Raw genomic sequence first — 18802 nt, 5'->3', positions numbered from 1 at the left:
TAAAAAAAGGGGGGTAAACTGTTTTACCTCTGTCTGTCAGTCCGTCTGTCCCATGAATATTTTTGTCGCATTTTTCTCAGGAACTACAGTACAACGATTTCTGAAATTTGGTTTCAGGGTTTATCTAAGTCAGCTATACTGTGTGATGCGTTTTCAGATTGATCACTTGACAACTTCCTGTTTACAGAACACTTGTATATTTTACACATGATAGCCAAGTTGAAAGTTTTCGTCACATTTTTCTCAGGAACTACAATACAAGGATTTCTGAAATTTGGTTTCAGGATTTATATAAGTCAGCTTTACCGTGTGGTGCGTTTTCAGATTCATCACTCAACAACTTCCTGTTTACCAAACACTTGCATATTTTTACACTATTAATATTATCCACTTGCAGCGGGGGTATCATCAGTGAGCAGTAGCTCACCGTTTCACTTGTTTATATCTATCTCTGTAATGATTTCAAAGTTTATACTTGACATGAATATAAACCAACTTCACAATGTCCTGTTGTAAAGATCATGTCTGCTCTTACCTCTTTAGATTTGTTATGATTTTAAAGTTTATACTTAACATGTTTATAAACCAACACCAGATTTTGTGTCTTAAATTATGTACAACTTCCTAGTTCACAGGTCAAGGTCAAATACTTTGTCTTCAGTTGACAACCCCATGTCTTATTGTAAAGATACATTTTTTGTCGAGCCTTCGACTTTAGTCGAAAAAGCGAGACTAAGCGATCCTACATTCCGTCGGTGTCGGCGGCGTCAACAAATATTCACTCTGTGGTTAAAGTTTTTGAAATTTTAATAACTTTCTTAAACTATACTGGATTTCTACCAAACTTTGACAGAAGCTTGTTTATGATCATAAGATAGTATCCAGAAGTAATTTTGTAAAAATAAAATTCCATTTTTTCTGTATTTTACTATAAATGGACTTGGTTTTTTCTGCGGGGAAACAAAACATTCACTCTGGTTAAAGTTTTTAGAATTTTAATAACTTTCTCAAACTATCCTGGGTTTGTACCAAACTTGGACAGAAGCTTGTTTATGATCATAAGATAATATCCAGAAGTAAATTTTGTAAATAAATAAATCCATTTTTTCCATATTTTACTTATAAATGAACTTAGTTTTTTCTGAGGGGAAACATTACATTCACTCTGTGGTTAAATTTTTTGAATTTTAATAACTTTCTTAAACTATACTGGGTTTGTACCAAACTTGGACAGAAGCTTTTTTATGATCATAAGATAGTATCCAGAAGTAAATTTTGTAAATAAATAAATCCATTTTTTCCATATTTTACTTTTAAATGGACTTAGTTTTTCTGCGGGGAACCATTAATTCACTCTGTGGTTAAAGTTTTTAATATTTTAATAACTTTCTTAAACTATCCTGGGTTTGTACCAAACTTGGACAGAAGCTTATTTATGATCATAAGATTGTATCTAGCAGTAACTCCGTTTTTTCTGTAATTTACTTTTACTTTTAAATGGACTTAGATTTTCTTACAATCATAATTAGTAACAAGAGGAATATTTTTATTGATTTTTTTCCTCATTGTTGTTGAGCCTGCGATTTACAGCAAAAATAGGCGAGACACTGGGTTCCGTGGAACCCTTACAAATTTTTTCCACAGGTTATTCAGAGTGGGCCTATAGAGATGGCTCTAAACTCAATGAATTCTGGATTTTCAGTCTTCAGTCATTTTCATTTTTGGATGCTTACTCAATTGCAATTTGAATATATATAAACACATAATTAGAGGAAGATTCCATCTGATTTTGAGGTCACAACATCCAAGGTCAAGGACAGAGTAACTGAAGATGACTAGTAGACCCTATTGGTGCTGAAAAGTTATTTCTCCTGGATAAATCAAATGCAACATATGGGAAGCAATCTTACTCTAACACATAGTAACATATAATTGAAGAAGGATCCCATTGGAATTTTAGGTCAAACTGTATAAGCTCAAGGTCACAGTATCTTAGAAAAGACTAATGCATGTGCAGACAAGTGGTTGAAGGTTATTTATTGCATACAAAGATATAAGGAGATTGTTATATAGTTCTAATGAGACAGTTTTTCACCAAACCAAAATTAACAAGGAAATAAACGATCACTGGTCATTGAAGAGCCTTCAACAATGAGAAATTCAATACCATGTAGTAAGCTCTAAAGGGCATTTATAACAAAATGTAAAACAATAGAACAGAACAGACTGTCTAATTTAAGCAATGCTTTAAAATATATGATGACTGTTTCCTTTAGAAATTTGTTGGATTTTTTTTTTTTTTTTTTTTAATCATATACATTTATTTATTAGAATTATTTATTCTATTCTTATTCTTATACACAGCGTAATATTGGAAATAAGATTAATGCAACAGCAACTCAACAAACTCATGTTTACAAAACAAACAGAAATATCTCAAGGTCAAGATACATCTTCAACACTATTTTACTCCACCAATAAGTCTAGAGAATAAATTCCACAGAAAAACTCTGGATTCATTTTTATTCGCTGATGAACCATTTAAAACTTAAGTGTACAACCAAGTTCAAATATTATATATGCTTGTTTGCAACCCTTGGCAAAACCACGAAAATACAATCTTCCAACAAACTGCAAAGATTGGTATCCACAAAAAAAAATAAACAAACTGATATCTATAAACAAATTCCTACAACTTTCATTGAAAATTGGGTAAAAGCAAAAAATCCAATTGAATAGCCTCTTTCTATATTTTACATCTCTTTTTTGAAGCAAGAGACAGACTTAAAATAAGATGATGTTGCTATTCCGGTTAATAATGAAGGTTTAGTCAATTGCTGTTATTTATATTTATCATTGGTGTCTAGTCAACTGTTGTTGTTATTTATATTTATCATTGATATCTATTCAGCTGTTGGTGTTATTAATAATAATTATTGATGTCTAGTCAGCTGTTGTTGTTATTCCTATTCATTATTGATGTCTAGTCATTTGTTGTTGTAATTCATATTTACCATTGATGTCTAGTCAGCTGTTGTTGTTATTCATGTCCATCATTAGTGTCTAGGCAGCTGTTGTTGTTATTCATATTTATCATTGATGCCTAGTCAGATGCTGTTGTTATTCCTATTCATTATTGATGTCTAGTCAGCTGTTGTTGTTATTCATGTCCATCATAAGTGTCTAGTCAGCTGTTGTTGTTATTCCTATTCATTATTGATGTTTAGTCAGCTGCTGTTGTTATTCATATTCATCATTAGTGTCTAGTCAGCTGTTGTTGTTATTCATGTCCATCATTGGTGTCTAGTCAGCTGCTGTTGTTTTTCATATTTATCATTGATGTCTATTCAGCTGCTGTTGTTATTCATATTCATCATTGATTTTAGTCAGCTGCTGTTGTTATTCATGTCCATCATTAGTGTCTAGTCAGCTGCTGTTGTTATTCATATTTATCATTGATGTTTAGTCAGCTGCTGTTGTTATTCATATTTATCATTGGTGTCTAGTCAGCTGTTGTTGTTATTCATATTTATCATTGATGTCTAGTCATCTGCTGTTGTTATTCATGTTTATCATTGATGTCTAGTCAGCTTCTGTTGTTATTCATATTTATCATTGGTGTCTAATCAGCTGTTGTTGTTATTCATGTTTATCATTGATGTCTAGTCATCTGCTGTTGTTATTCATATTTATCATTGGTGTCTAGTCAGCTGCTATTGTTATTCATATTTATCATTGGTGTCTAGTCAGCTGTTGTTGTTATTCATATTTATCATTGGTGTCTATTCAGCTGCTATTGTTATTCATATTTATCATCGATGTCTAATCAGCTTTTGTTGTTATTCATGTTTGTCATTGATGTCTAATCAGCTGTTTTTGTTATTCATGTTTATCATTGATGTTTAATCAGCTGCTGTTCAAAAAATAAAATTCGAACTATTTTTTTTGTTCAAAATTTTCCACCGGACAGAACGGACGTTCACGGATAAAACGTACGCTTAACGGACATGCAACGGATATGGACGGACGTCTAACAGATAAGAACGGACGTCTAACGGACATGAACAGATTGAAAAAAGGTTATCTGTCAGGCATCCGTTCGAGCTATCCTTTAAGGTGTGACCGAGGCTTAAGGAATATATGAATGGGTTGTGATTTTGCCCTGAAATATGACTATGAGTCAGGATTACACAAGACTGCAATATATAAATGGATGGTGTTTTAGAAATCCCAGCTGCACATCTGTCTAGTCAGCTGGGGTTTTTTTAACGATCAATGCTTTTATATGGGGACATGTGGTTGGAAACATCCCCCCGGGCTTTTTTATCATCCTTGGTTGGAACTCGCCTCCTTTTAAAATGGCTGGATCCCAGTGTCAGATCCAGAAATTTTCACAAGTGGGGCCCACTGACTGCTTGAGAGGGCCGTTCCTGTCATGCTTCAGTGATTTCCTATGCAATCAACCATTTTTTTTCCTAGAAAAGGGGGCCCAGGCCCCTTCCCCATCTAAATATGCCTCTGCATCCGTCCCTGCTTCTTCAATGTACACATGTAGCGTAGCTTTTAGAGATTATAATAAGCAGATCGCATGATACAAGGGATTGACCATAATTTAAAAGTTATCAAAATTGACTTGAAAAGGGGGAGTGCAAATCATGCAGTCATAAACTCATCGAAAGGGAAAGGACCTCTCAGTGTCAAGTGAACACTCGACAAAATGTAAATATGAAGGAAATAATAGCCTGTAAAACTTATAATCACGTTTTGAGATATAATTATTTTAATTTTCAAACCATAGGTCATTTAAGTACGGAAATATACACTAGTCCTCCCCTTCTCTAGGACCATTTAGAAAATGTTAGAAAAATGATTTCCGGTTCGGATGAGGGTGGAAACCTTAACTGGACCCCTGCTGTTGTTTCAATCTTATCTACACAAACCCAAAAATGTTATCGCCAACATCATTAAAATAGCAGTGAGAAATACAGAAAGAGCTGCTCATAAATTGTGCAGTGTTAATTAGTTAAAATATAAAAAAAAAGGTGAAAGGATTTTGCATAAAAAAAATTCCTACCCCTACAATACATGTATATATAAACAATCCTGAAAAGGGAAGGTAAACGAATCAAACATGTTTAAGCAACACACTCCAGTTAAAAACAATTGTTCTGTGCAGTGGCGTATCCAGCAATTTTAAAAAGGGGGGTCCTAACCCAGGACAAAGTGGGGGTTCCAATTACATGTCCCCATTCAAATGCATTGATCGTTCAAAAAAAAGGGGGGTCCAACCCCCGGAACTCCCCCCTCTGGATCCGCGCCTGGTTCTGTTTGAGATGAATTGATCATCTAACATGAGAGACATAAATGAAAGCTCAATGTTTGTCAAGTTTAACAAGGAAGTAAAATTATAAAAATAATCAAATATAAATTTGTTTTTTTTATGTTTGTTAAAATATTATTTTTTTGTGAGAATGCAGAATGTCCATATCTGTGGAAAATTGCTGGGACTATTACACTAACTTGTTAGTATAATAGTCTCAGAAAATTGTAAAGACTTTTTAAAATTCTACCAACAACCAACAAAAACAATAAATATCACAACACCTGTAACTAGATTAAAAAAAATTAAAAATTGATTAATAGATTAATAGATTAAAAGGCAACATGGGTGTCTTTAAATGAGACAACAGACACAATAAGCCAAGGTGTCTTTCAGTCATCATTTCTTCAAGAATTTATATCCAATTAATCATGACACATGTCTTAGTCTGAACATTTCAACATTTCTTCGTATATTTATATGAAAACCGGTTTTAACCAAATCACAAGTAAGTGTTAAGATCCGACTAAATACCTATTTCCCGATATGGTCAGGTAAAATTGCTAATGTCTATGCAATATATATTTAACTTATACAATCATCCTGAGTCTGAAAAATAGAAAAAAGAAAATTTCTTGGGATAAAAATTTATGACTGATATTTAATAAAAATAATCTTTTAGATACTGATGTTAAAAGAGATAGATGTTTCAAGTAACTTTACAGTTGATAGATGATCTCTATTTCTTTATTTTTAGAAACCATGTCCATAAGAAGTTGTATGCAGGTATGCTGCTCACCAAATACTGTATCTAAGTTTATTAGATTCTTTCCAAAGTTTGCTGCTTTGTTCCTTGTTTTACATGTTATCCTTCTCATCCTAACCAGTGAGTATTATTGTTAGCAAATTTGAAAACACAATTTCAAGAATAATGATTTGATTTTTTTTTATGTTTATTTGTACATCTCAACCATCAGCTTCAAAGAGGAGGCCATAATATACATTTAAAATCCCTTTTCGTAATTGTTTGCACAATGATTAATTCTTAGATATATCACCATGTAAGATGATTGCATTGATCCAAAGTTACAAAACAATGTATCTAAAAGAATCTGAGAAGTTACTGCCAAGAAAGTTACAAAACAATGTATCTAAAAGAGTCTGAGAAGTTACTGCCAAGAAAGTTACAAAACAATGTATCTAAAAGAGTCTGAGAAGTTACAAAACAATGTATCTAAAAGAGTCTGAGAAGTTACAAAACAATGTATCTAAAAGAGTCTGAGAAGTTACAAAATAATGTATCTAAAAGAGTCTGAGAAGTTACAAAACAATGTATCTAAAAGAGTCTGAGAAGTTACAAAACAATGTATCTAAAAGAGTCTGAGAAGTTACTGCCAAGAAAATTTAAGCCCCACCTTACATGTACATTTTACTTGTTTGCCATTGATTGTGATCAAGTTCATTAATAACAGAAGAAAAGTTAGTGTTTTAAAAGGAAAGAAGAGGTTATAAAAACAAAGCACAATACAACACTAATATACCATATAAACTATCCTAATATTAAGGACAATTCAAAATTCATAGCTTTTGCAAAATGACTATCATCAACTCATTTCGCTGATCACTAGTTATTGAAATTACTAAAATACCATAAAACAAATTGAAGTCAGCATCACAGTTAAGATGGACATTTTTAAAAACAACAATACAATACAAAACAACATTAAAATATGCAATGCACCTTAAAGCTATTTGTCTGCCTTAACTAGCCATAAAAAAATGTCCTGTAAAATTTGAGGCTATAAGAGAAAAATCGGATACAACAATGTTGTATGACATCAACTTTGTAGTTCAAGTGTCTCAGATTCTGAAATAGCGAAATTTTAATCCTAACAGAAAATGATAATATTAGGAACTTCAGAAGAATATTTTATGCCAACTGTGACAATGCATTGCGAGTATTTAAAACAAATCATTTCAAAATCCAATGCATTAAATTGGATATGAGAAAATAACACATCTGGAAAATAATTTCTCTAGTTATACATTAGCTTTTCTTATGGTGACCATAAAACATCTTCAGTGATTATGAGTTTTGTCTGAAAAAAAATGACTTTTATAAATTGTGATTTGGGTGGAGAGTTGTCTCATTGGCACTCATACCACATCTTCCTATATCTAATGGATGCAGATTTTCTGCTCTGCCAGGGAAGTTGCTTTATTTGATTCAAGCTTTTATTATAATAGCATCAGAGTTGTGCTAGGTAATAGTAGCAATGCAATACTAATTTTGCCATCTACATGCAATTTTTTTGATGTTGATCCTTATTTGATGCCTAGATATTACTTTTTCAGCTTTATCAGTGGTAATGGTTTATACTTGTGAGGTAAATGACACTTCATATTGGTTGTGGATTTCTATAAACTTCACATTTTAATTTTTATTCAACAGAAATTTCACCCATAAATAGTAGTTATGTATAAATTGTAGTTATATAACTAATATTTATCAACGTTGTGTTTTATTGAACTAAGCCATATACAAATCAGCCTTTGCCTATCACTTTAGAAGTAGGTGTCATACTAGTGTTTTTAAGTATTAACTGGAATGGTTAAAGGGAGATAGACCAGCCTATTTCAAAATGAGATTCCAGAATGTCTGTGAATTAGACATGTAAAAATATTTAAAACTGTTGCTTGCTTACATGTATGTCAGAAAAGTTTCAACTGTGTGATCAACTTTCAACACTCAGTTTGTCTCAACTTATAGACCTTATACATGGTATATGTGTCTGCTGATAGTATCTTATAGCAAGGTTTTAAATACATATAGAGTCTAGTTCTTCAGGCATACAGCAAGGCAATTTGGTAAGACAATGTCTCAGAAGCATGCGTTTGAATCCCATCCAGGGAAGACAAAAAAAATTGCGTTTGAATCCCATCCAGGGAAGACAAAAAAAATTGCGTTTGAATCCCATCCAGGGAAGACAAAAAAAATTGTGTTTGAATCCCATCCAGGGAAGACAAAAAAAATTGCGGAAACAGATCTACTATTGCTGGGCTGATATATAGACGAATTGTATATATATACTGGTATATATATGTTGTGAATAGTAAAACTTTCTTCTTAATTAAACTAGTTTAAGATATCAATTAACTCCTTTGGCATGGAAATAAGTCTATAGACAGCGTGCACAAAGCTGAGTCCACAAATGTAACGTCTTCAAATAGCTGAAATCATTTACCACGCCGTCATTTTCCCCCAGAAAACGTAAGCGTAACAAATACACTGGACACTTAGTTTATCACATGATTAAAAAAAATAAACGTTAAACATGTTTAATTTTTTTCGAACAACAAATTACAGCAAATGCACATTCTAAAAATCTTAAAAAAATACATGCTAAGAGCGATGTAAAGGAAATAATAAGCGACTATGTTGTAGACCCTATTCAGAAAATAGCATTAAAACGTCATTTCTTTAAACTGTAACATAATCGCTGGACATTTAAAAAATTCAGATGTTCGGCCTGGACTATCGAATCATTCATATTTTGCAGATTTTTTTAAACCTCTATTTATGCACATTTGGAATATCGAGTCATTTCGAAATAAGAAAATAGCAAATACACAAACATAATTTTTTCACCGATTCTTCCAGTTTCTGATATTAATCCTTCCAAATTACTACTTTTTACACGTAATCAACTACATTCCAAACTCATCCACAATGGCCAATTTTGATTTATTTTAGGTGAAGTTCGTTTGACGTCTTAGTCCGAATTCGGAAAAAAAAATATTGTATAAAAATGCAGAAATATACGTTGAATTTGTACAAATTTCAGGTCAAAAACTCTATTTTATGCTTATTTAATGTTACAAGTTACACATATTTTTGCCGTTTTTTTCATATTCGTTTCATTCTTTATAGATTTAATTTTATAACCTTTTTAATTATGTGGACTTTTATAGCTGGCTCTAATCATTTTATCATAAAAAAAAAACCTTCCTATATAAGATATATGTTTAACACGGTTGTTTAAGGCTACTTTAAAAAGTGCATTTTACAGTGGCTGTCAACTTTGTGCACGCCGTCATAGTCTTGATAAGCTAAAAGAGTAAAAATGAACTGATAATACTATCTATTTTAAAACTCTAATTTAAACAGGGAAGAAGTTTATAAATTTTGTCATTTACAAAGTATTTAAAGGGTTGATTTCAAACTGGCTTATTTTTTACAAGTTAACCAATTAGCTTAACCTCAACTTCTACTAATACCATGTATTTTCACAGAATTAGATTACAATGCACATATATTTTAAGCACATATGCATTGATGTTCTTAATATGTACTACTCTACTAACCAAGAAGTTTTAACCTGATTTGTTGTTGTCAATTTTCTTCTATTCGATGTCTGCACTAAAATGTCATCAACCTAATTCATGGAATATGGTTCAATTTCCCTTAAGAAAATGTGTGGTGTACAAATTATGACATAAGGTTATAAACTTTGACCTCAAGATCAATTTGTATTAAGATTTAAGGTATAAACTTTACTGACATAAGATAAGTTGTGAACCTAAGTGTGTCCAAAACCTTTTTCTTTAAATATTTATATTTAGCACAACCATAACAACAAAATGTTTTAAATTATCTTGACTGACATTTAAGATCATATAGCCTTGACCTAGCTTATAAGTTGTACAAAATTTGACCTCTTTAGACCTATTTACGCAGTGACCTCCATGACCGGCATGCACACTCTCTCATGGTACTCTCAGCATACAGGTTCAATAAAATTATTGAATTATAGTTTATACCTTAAAACTCAGATATCTTTTAATATAAAAAAGAAGATGTGGCTTGATTGCCAATAAGACCAGTGGGGGATCCAGAACTTTTCCTAAGGGAGGGCCTGCTATCTGACCTAAGGGGGGGGGGGGGGGGGGGGGAGGGGGGGGCTCCAGCCATGCTTCAATGATTCCCTATATAATCAACCAAATTTTTCCCACAAAAGGGGGGGGGGGGAATGGGCGCCCTGGATCCGCCTATGGAAACAACTCTCCACTAGAGACCAAAATGACATAGAAATTAACAACTATAGGCCTTCAACAATGAGCAAAGCCCATACTGCATAGTCAGCTATGACAATGTAAACAATTTGAACGGCCTTATTTATGTAAGTATTTTTTACGGTAGAGTTAGGGAATTTGACCTTTTGGTTAACCACCTTATTACTCTGTGTCTTGTACCACCCTGACTAGCATATGACCTTGACATTTGACTTAAGTGTAAAGTTATTAATGTTTTGGCAATTCTGAGTTTAAAGTTATAACTTTGTTATCTTGAAAAATAAGAATTTTTAAGCTTTAAAATCAGTTTACATTTTCTCAGATAGTCACGGTGATGCATATTCATCAACTTCTGTGGATCTGTTACTTTTATGGATTAAGGAAAACATTTTTGTGGATATTTTATTTCCTGTTTTTGCTGAAGTCTGCATAACCTTGATATCCACAAATTAAATTGGTTTCCAATGTATAATAATGAATTGACAGTAAGTTTACAGATACTTTAACCTGCTGGTTCTTCATCATGACTTGTTTTCCACAGTGACCTGTACAAATCACTTAACATTTATAAATTATTTGAGTTTGGACAACTTTCCTGCCTTTTTCATTAAGTTTTTGAAACACAGGTCTAAAGATGTTTATCTCATTAATGGGGATGGAAAAAGATCCCTGAAAAGGGGATTATTGTCCTCCCTACAGAAGGTTTTAAAAATACATGTATGCGTTTGTTGATTAAGAATTGGTTCTATATATTTATTTATCCTTTCTAATGTCTTTTAATATGATTTTGAATGGCAATATAATATATATGCATGCTTTTGTTGATTTTGAATGGCCATATAATATATATGCATGCTTTTGTTGAGTGGCAATTTTTTACTGATTGCTTCTTTTTTTTTACATACATTGTCAATACTATTCTGACTTACAATTTTTTTTTTATGTCAACAATGCATCTTTATTTAAACAAATCTGGCAACTTTTACTCTAATTGCGCAAATATAATAGCTTAAATTACAATTTAGCAGAATTAATACCTAAAATATGAAGGACTCTTATTATTTTGCCAATATATGAAACTGTATATTACAGGTTTGAATAAAACACACAAAGATAAGAAGGAAAATGGAAAAGAAAACATAAATCTACCTAAGGATTCAATTGATGCTATGCAAAAAGATGACATACTAGCTTCCAAAAATATATTAGGAGGTACTGTTACAATTGAAGAATAGTCTCTACTTTTCCATGCCATTACTATCCCCAAACCTTGTAGTCAATGACAGAAAATGAGAGCTCCAGTACTGTATACTGTCTGTATGTTAGTGGGGCATTAGCTTAAAGATATAAATTATATCTGAGTGAGGGCCAGATGTTAAATATAAAAAAGAAGATGTGGTATGATTGCCAATGAGACAACTCTCCACAAGAGACCAAAATAACATAGAAATTAACAACTATAGTTTGGTGTCTCTTTTCTTTGCCTTTAGTAAAAACAAACTTTAAATTCTAAGTTTATTATATTAAATGTGATAAAGGATATAAATGATACTTATTTTTCTGTAGCCAATCACTATATATTTGTTGAAATGTCTGCGTAGTAAGTACAAATTAACATATTTGTTATTTCTAAGAATACAACAAGGTATTGTAATATTCCAGCTCATATTTAACATAGATATAGGAAGATGTGGTATGAGTGCCAATGAGACAACTCTCCATCCAAATAATAATTTATAAAAGTAAACCATTATAGTCAATGAATGGCCTTCAACACAGAGCCTTGGTTCACACCGAACAAGTGTAAAACCATTCAGACAGGAAAACCAACGGTCTAATATATAGATATAGGAAGATGTGGTGTGAGTGCAAATGAGACAACTCTCCATTCAAATAACAATTTAAAAAGTAAATCATTATAGGTTAAAGTACGGCCTTCAACACGGAGCCTAATATGCCTTAACTTAATGTACATTTTAAATTTAACTGTCTTTATAATGGCCTCAACAAGTGCATGTATTATGTTGTAAAAGAAATAATATTTGGTCTCTTTAAAAGACACAATGACCCAGCTTTCAAGTGCATGGACAAAAAGACTAATGAATATCACTTTGTAAGGACTGCTCAAATTACCTGTATTATTTTTATGGAATAGAATTAAAGTTTGGTATATATTTTGTAGATGATGTGCTTCTTAAAAGAGAAATAAAAGATCCAAGATTACGAAAGAAAAAGAAAAGAATAAAGAGACAAGAAAATGGTTTCCAGTAATACGTACATGTGATATTCTAATTTTTGACGGGAGCTTTAAACTATTTTATTGTTTAAAATAACATCTTTAAAAAAACATTGAATTTTTTACTGCTATTTTTCTTGTGAAATCAAAAGCATGTATTATGACATAAATTACTATTGTTTGTTTATTGAAAGTTTACATTGCAGGAACCAAATGAAAGTAGTCTTACACAATCAAATATTTTACAATGGCATTATTTATAAGCATTCAAGTTGAAGAATGATCTCAAATGTTGATTTTTTTTTTTGCTTAAGTACTTATTGCAAAAGCTTTTGATTATACTGGTGTTGTTAAATCATTGTGTATGTGTGAATACTCTGTATTTGTTAATGTATAGTTTTTAATGCAAGAATCAAATTTTTATTGCAATTACTCCTTGATACAACATTTACCGGTGTAAATCATTTTGTTTTACTTATATTAGTGTTAATATTGTGTTATCTTTATGTTCAGTTGCCTTGTTATACCTGATTTTTATTGTACAATCATTTATACATCTTTTGTTATTCCGCAGATTGTGATTCAAAGGGTAAAAATTAAACTAGTAGAACTTAACACATGTTTATGTTCCAATAACCAAAAGTTTCTTATTAGTTGTGTATTACTGTCATATCATAGTTTTGATATTTACTGTTAAATTTATTATTGTCTGAACCAGGGGTAACTTAAAGTTTGACATATTTTATGCACACTTGTCCATTTTTTTCAGACTATATTTTGGTCTCAAGAATCTTTAGTTGTTGTGTTTTGTGTTTCTGGAAAGTGGTTTTCTCATTATTATATACTCCACATAGCCTTTTATTTTCCTTGTCTCATCCAGTTTAAGATTTTATGGCAAGCATATGTAAATTAAGCAATGTTAGCCAATAAATCAGTAAGTATTTCATATAAAGCAAACCTCATATTCTGACAGTCTGCATCTAACTGTTCTGTCAGAGTGCAATGATAAATTTATTCAATGTGTGGAAAAAGAATTGTTTTTAAAGAATTGCTAAGTGTAATACATAGAGCTGCTATTGGCCTATTTGATAAGCTAATAATAAGCTATTTATTCAATGGTCAATAAGACAGAAAATAAATAACATTTTGATGTGACAAATGTATTTTGTTTGTATAATTTACATTTCTTTTGTATTGTTTTTTTACTAATCAGTAAATCAAATGCTAACATAGATTTAATGTTTCGCCAGTTATATTTAAATGGATCAATTATTACATTGTTTGTTCTCAAATGTCTTTAATAAGACATTAGTTAATAAATGTTAAGTGAACAGAAATATGTGTTAGTTATAAAATTAGCAATGAAGATAGTGTATCAGTGACACATCTCTTCTAGACAGACTAAAATTGAGTGAATGTACCTGACATTTCAGTAACATTAAGATATCAATTATTGGAATGCAATTAGAACCCCATGACAAATATTGAGGGGCGTTATAATTTACCCCTGTCACTCCATTTGTCCATCCTGATATAGATACATGTTTTGTCCGGCTATCTCCTCCTAAAATTTTTGAGCTACCCCTTTTATATTTTGTAGGATATTTCTACACCCAATAGAGGTGTAAAAAAAATTGAGAATGGAAATAGGTAATATGTCAGAGAGACAACAACCCAAAAAAAGAGCAAATAACAGCCGATAGCCACCAATGAGTCTTTAATGCAACGAGAAAATCCCAAACCAGGAAGTGAAAAAATATTTCTTCATTATATGTAAATCAAACACAATCACTCAAATATTCTCAAAAGGCCAAGGTCATTTTTGGGGTACTATAGCTCCACAAAGAAATCATGGTTTGTTTGGCTATCTTCAACTATAGTTTTTGAGCTACAACTTAAATATTTGTATGTTGTTGGTACACATAATGGAAGTGTACATGTCCACAGGATATTGAGGTAAAAATTGCATGAAATGCAATCAAAACCTAACGGGACTGACTTGCTATCTAAATCTTCCAAGACTTATCTCTATCTTTTTTGATACACAAAAGTATAGTGCATTGATCAACATTCTATACATCATATCCATGAACATCTCAAGAAATTTATTGATGTAATATATGCTCAGGTATTCAAAGCACAAAAAAATGCAACATATGTCAAAAGCAAATGCTCGGCATGGCGCAGCTTTATACGACCGCAGAGTTCGAACCCTGAAAATTGGGGCAAGTATGGAAACAACATTCAAGTTTGATACAGCTCTGAATTTGGATTGTGATTAATACTTTACCACGCAAATACGCTTTTTACGCTTACCCCCTTACACCGCGTATACGCTTTTTACGCTTATCCCCTTCCCCCGCAACTACGCTTTTCATGTTTTTTGTATTGAAAACGTTAATGTAAAAATTTAACGTACAAATAAATGTCTTCACACTTAAAAATCAATAAAAGAGACAATTGCCAGTGCTTATCGAAGGATATGGGCGGTTTTCATACACTTAATCGATGAATATTCATGAGATTCTCACATGTAATAACAGACGACAATAACAAATATGGCGGCCTCCAGCAGGCCGAGTGTATGGGATGTTTGGGAGCAAATTGTGTCAGGACCAACCCTTCAAAATTCATCAGACGATGAAAGCATTGAAGGTGAGGATAACGGGGATGTTTCTGATATTGATGTACCGTTGGTTAGTGACGAGGAAGATAATGTTGATGATGAAATCGTGCAGGATCAGGAGGATGGAAATGATGGTGCTAACATGAATGAAATAATATGGAGCGAGGCCAGTGAAGATGTAAATGTTCGTCAGTTTACCGAAAGTACCGGACCACAGGTCTTATTGAATGCCGATGTAAGTGAACTTGAATGTTTCAACACCTTCTTTACTACAGAAATGATTGGCAAAGTTGTCCAAGAGACCAACCTTAATGCAAGACGAAAACAGCAACTAGCGGGACGAAATGACCCAAACTGGACGGAGACAGATTTCGGTGAAATGTCTGCATATTTAGGTAAGTGAAAAAAATATCGCTACAAACTAAAGTTTACATAATGTTATTTATAGCTCTATGCATGGAACTTATTTGTTTTGTCTATGTTGGAAGTTGTATTAGTCTAGGCAGATGCCGTGACATGAGAATCAATTACTTGCAAGTGCCCGACGTCAAAACGTTCCAATTAAATATAGCGTGCGGAAATGCGACGTTTTCAACCAAAATGCTCGAGGAGACGGTGAAAGTAAACAAAATGGAAGAAAGGGGGAAAGGTTTCTGACACATAATGAATTTGGACATCACCTATTATGGTCCAATATCCAAAATCAAAATACATGGTTAGATTCAGCATATCAAAGAACCCCAAGAATTCAATTTTTGATGTAATCAAATAAAGTTCAATGTGGACCAATTTGATAACCGGGCGCAAACATTTAAAATCTAAATACATTGTTAGATTAAGCATATATTTATCAAAGAACCCCATATATACAATTTTTGTTGAAATCAAACATAGTTTAATTTTGGACCACGATTTGGACCAACTTGAAAACTGGGCCTATAATAAAAAATATAAATACATGTTTAGATTCAGCATATCAAAGAATCCCAAGGATTCAATTTTTGTTGATATCAAACAAAGTTTAATTTTGGACCACGATTTGGACCAACTTGAAAACTGGACCCTTAATAAAAAATCTAAGTACAAGTTGAGATTCAGCATATCAAACAACCCCAAGAATTCAATTTTTGTTGAAATCAAACAAAGTTTAATTTTGGACCCCGATTTGGACCAACTTGAAAACTGGGCCAATAATCAAAAATCTAAGTATATGTGTAGATTCAGTATATCAAAGAACCCCAAGGATTCATTTTTGTCAAGCCTTCGACTTTAGTCATGTCCATAGCCCCCCCCCCCCCCCCCCCCCCCGAAAATCAAATGGTTGCTGCCTTATATATCAAAGCATATAATATGAAGTAAGGTAGAAAGTGTAAACAGCAAACATGATCTTCATCAACTATTTTAAGAGTTTTGTCGATTACTTATTGTGTAAAAACACATAATAGATAAGTTAAAACTTTAAACAGAAAACTTTTAAATCACCAATACAAATTTCACAATAATTTGGATGTGGCCAAATCTATTGGATGACTGCAAATTAAGTAAGAACGTTTGTTAGGATAGTTATAAATAATTGATATAATTATAGTTGCCTTTTATTTCAATCATATGTTTGACAGGTGATCGATTCAGGCTCTCATAGCCTTTTGTTTTATTTCCAATTATAAAATGTATTTACACAAAGGTGAAGATGAAATTGTTGTACAACTTTTCTGTGACAAATCTGCATGGTAAGAACTGAAAAAAAAGATTTCTCTAATACAGGATGAAAATAAATATTTTGCAAAACAGATGCAAAATAAGAATATTCCTTCTTCCCCAGAACATATATAAAAACATCTACTATACAAATTTTCTAAATTAAGTTAACTGAATTATTTGTTCTTAATGGGAAACAAAGGATATAGTATAAGGTTATGACACAAACGACCCTTATACACCCCTCCGCCCTTATTTTGTTTGCCGATCAATGCATTTGAATGGGAGCATATAGCTGAAACCCCCCTTTTTAAAATGGCTGGATCCGCCCCTGTGAGGTATGCACTATACTTTATATGAATACGAACAGAATATAGTATGCACTATCTATATACCAAACCATCTGGGTGTTGGAATCATTGCCGTTATTTTTCATCGACATCAAACACAGTCACTTGTCAGTTTCAGAAAAAAAAGCTGTATATTTAAGGTGATCAGTCAATCATATGTCCATGACCTTATTATCATGGTTAAGCATCTACTTGGAGAAATGTTTCTTTGTAATGTTAAATTCTCTTATTAGGAGTTAATTGATAATAATATATAGTGAATGCACATCTTGCCAGGTCTTTGTGCAAGTCAAGACAATTGTTATCCGACCGTAACCTCATTGCAATGAACAAATTCCATCTGATGAGTTCAGCCTTTTTCAACTGATTTTTATAGTTATATATGTTGTACTGTTTTACCACTGTCCCAGGTTAGGGAGAGAGTTTGGGATACCACTAATATGTTTAACCCTGCCACATTATTTATGCATGTGTCTGTCCAGTCAGGAACCTGTAATTCAGTGGTTGTCGTTTGTTAAATATTTCTTATTCGTTAATTTTTTATTTATTTATATAAATAGCAGGGCCGTTTGTTTTCTCGTTTGAATTGTTTTACATCGTCTTATCAGAGCCTTTCATTGCCAACTACGCGGTATGGGCTTTGCTCATAGTTAAAGGCCGTACAGCGACCTATAGTTAATCACTGTCATTTTGATCTCTTGTGGACAGTTGCCTTATTGGCAATCATACCACTTTTTTTTTTAATTTATTTTTATGGTGAAGTCAGATCCCAGACAAATTTCTAGCTGTAAATCTATTATATTTGGTTTATATTTGGTGTACGAAATAATTGAAAGGTGAAAAGTCCAATAGGCAGGCGTTATCCGACCGACACATTTTCTGAAACTTTATGCAATAATGAAACTACTGTGTACAATATATTTTATCAGATGTGCAGGTCAGTTTAACAGGTTTTATTTGATCCATTGTTCTGCAAGTAACAAGTCTACTATATTTGATGTATGAAATAATTATAAGGTGTACATGTAGGTCAGGCAGTCATCTGATCTCATCTTTGTTTTCATGGTTAATACTATGTGAAAGATGTCCGCTATATTTATGCAGATTGATTATAGGGCGAAGTTTTTCTTGCATGGTTAAAGCAACCTTGACCTCATTTTCCTGGTAAATTTAGTTTCTAAGATGTGCATGTATTTCTGGTTTGGTTAACCTGTTATCGACTTCCATTTTCTTGGATCATGTTCAGTATATTCAATACTTTGTAGACAAGCTTCATGTTTAGGACTCAACATAAAAACAATGGTCAGTAAAGCAGGCAACACTACAGACTGTGCAATCTTATATTGATAAGGGCGTTTGTGGAGACCACTTTCACGACATAAAAGGAAATGATAACCAACAATATTTCAATGAATAAGATTAATTCCATCAATATTTTTTAACAACTCAACCAATTCCACATACAACTTGAATTGAAAATCTGAGTCTCCAAAATAATT

At 32.3% G+C, this 18802-nt stretch overlaps 1 protein-coding gene across 2 annotated transcripts; it reads left to right on the top strand.

Annotated features, from left to right (window-relative positions):
- Positions 1-4876: 4876 nt before the first annotated feature.
- Positions 4877-14009, top strand: LOC134725936 (uncharacterized). Of its 2 annotated transcripts, none has more exons than XM_063590234.1 (4): positions 4877-4975; positions 6078-6206; positions 11486-11605; positions 12576-14009. In XM_063590234.1, the coding sequence occupies exons 2-4, from the start codon at positions 6083-6085 to the stop codon at positions 12662-12664; spliced, it is 333 nt and encodes a 110-aa protein (XP_063446304.1). In that variant the 5' UTR covers positions 4877-4975; positions 6078-6082; the 3' UTR covers positions 12665-14009. The 2 variants fall into 2 exon arrangements, with proteins under 2 accessions (XP_063446304.1, XP_063446306.1); XM_063590236.1 differs by having other exon boundaries at positions 4956-5116.
- The last annotated feature ends 4793 nt before the right edge of the window (positions 14010-18802 follow it).

The sequence above is a fragment of the Mytilus trossulus genome, chromosome 7 (genome assembly GCF_036588685.1).
Source record: "Mytilus trossulus isolate FHL-02 chromosome 7, PNRI_Mtr1.1.1.hap1, whole genome shotgun sequence".
Lineage (NCBI taxonomy): Eukaryota > Metazoa > Mollusca > Bivalvia > Mytilida > Mytilidae > Mytilus > Mytilus trossulus.
This window is presented reverse-complemented; position numbering and strand designations above follow the sequence as displayed.

What these genes read in the sequence shown, in the direction of transcription:
- LOC134725936 (XM_063590234.1), top strand. Translation starts at nt 6,083, where the DNA reads ATGTCCATAAGAAGTTGTATGCAGGTATGCTGCTCACCAAATACTGTA. An exon ending in TATCCTTCTCATCCTAACCA is followed by an intron (nt 6,207 to 11,485) that starts GTGAGTATTATT and finishes TGTATATTACAG; the next exon opens with GTTTGAATAAAACACACAAA. An exon ending in TTCCAAAAATATATTAGGAG is followed by an intron (nt 11,606 to 12,575) that starts GTACTGTTACAA and finishes TATATTTTGTAG; the next exon opens with ATGATGTGCTTCTTAAAAGA.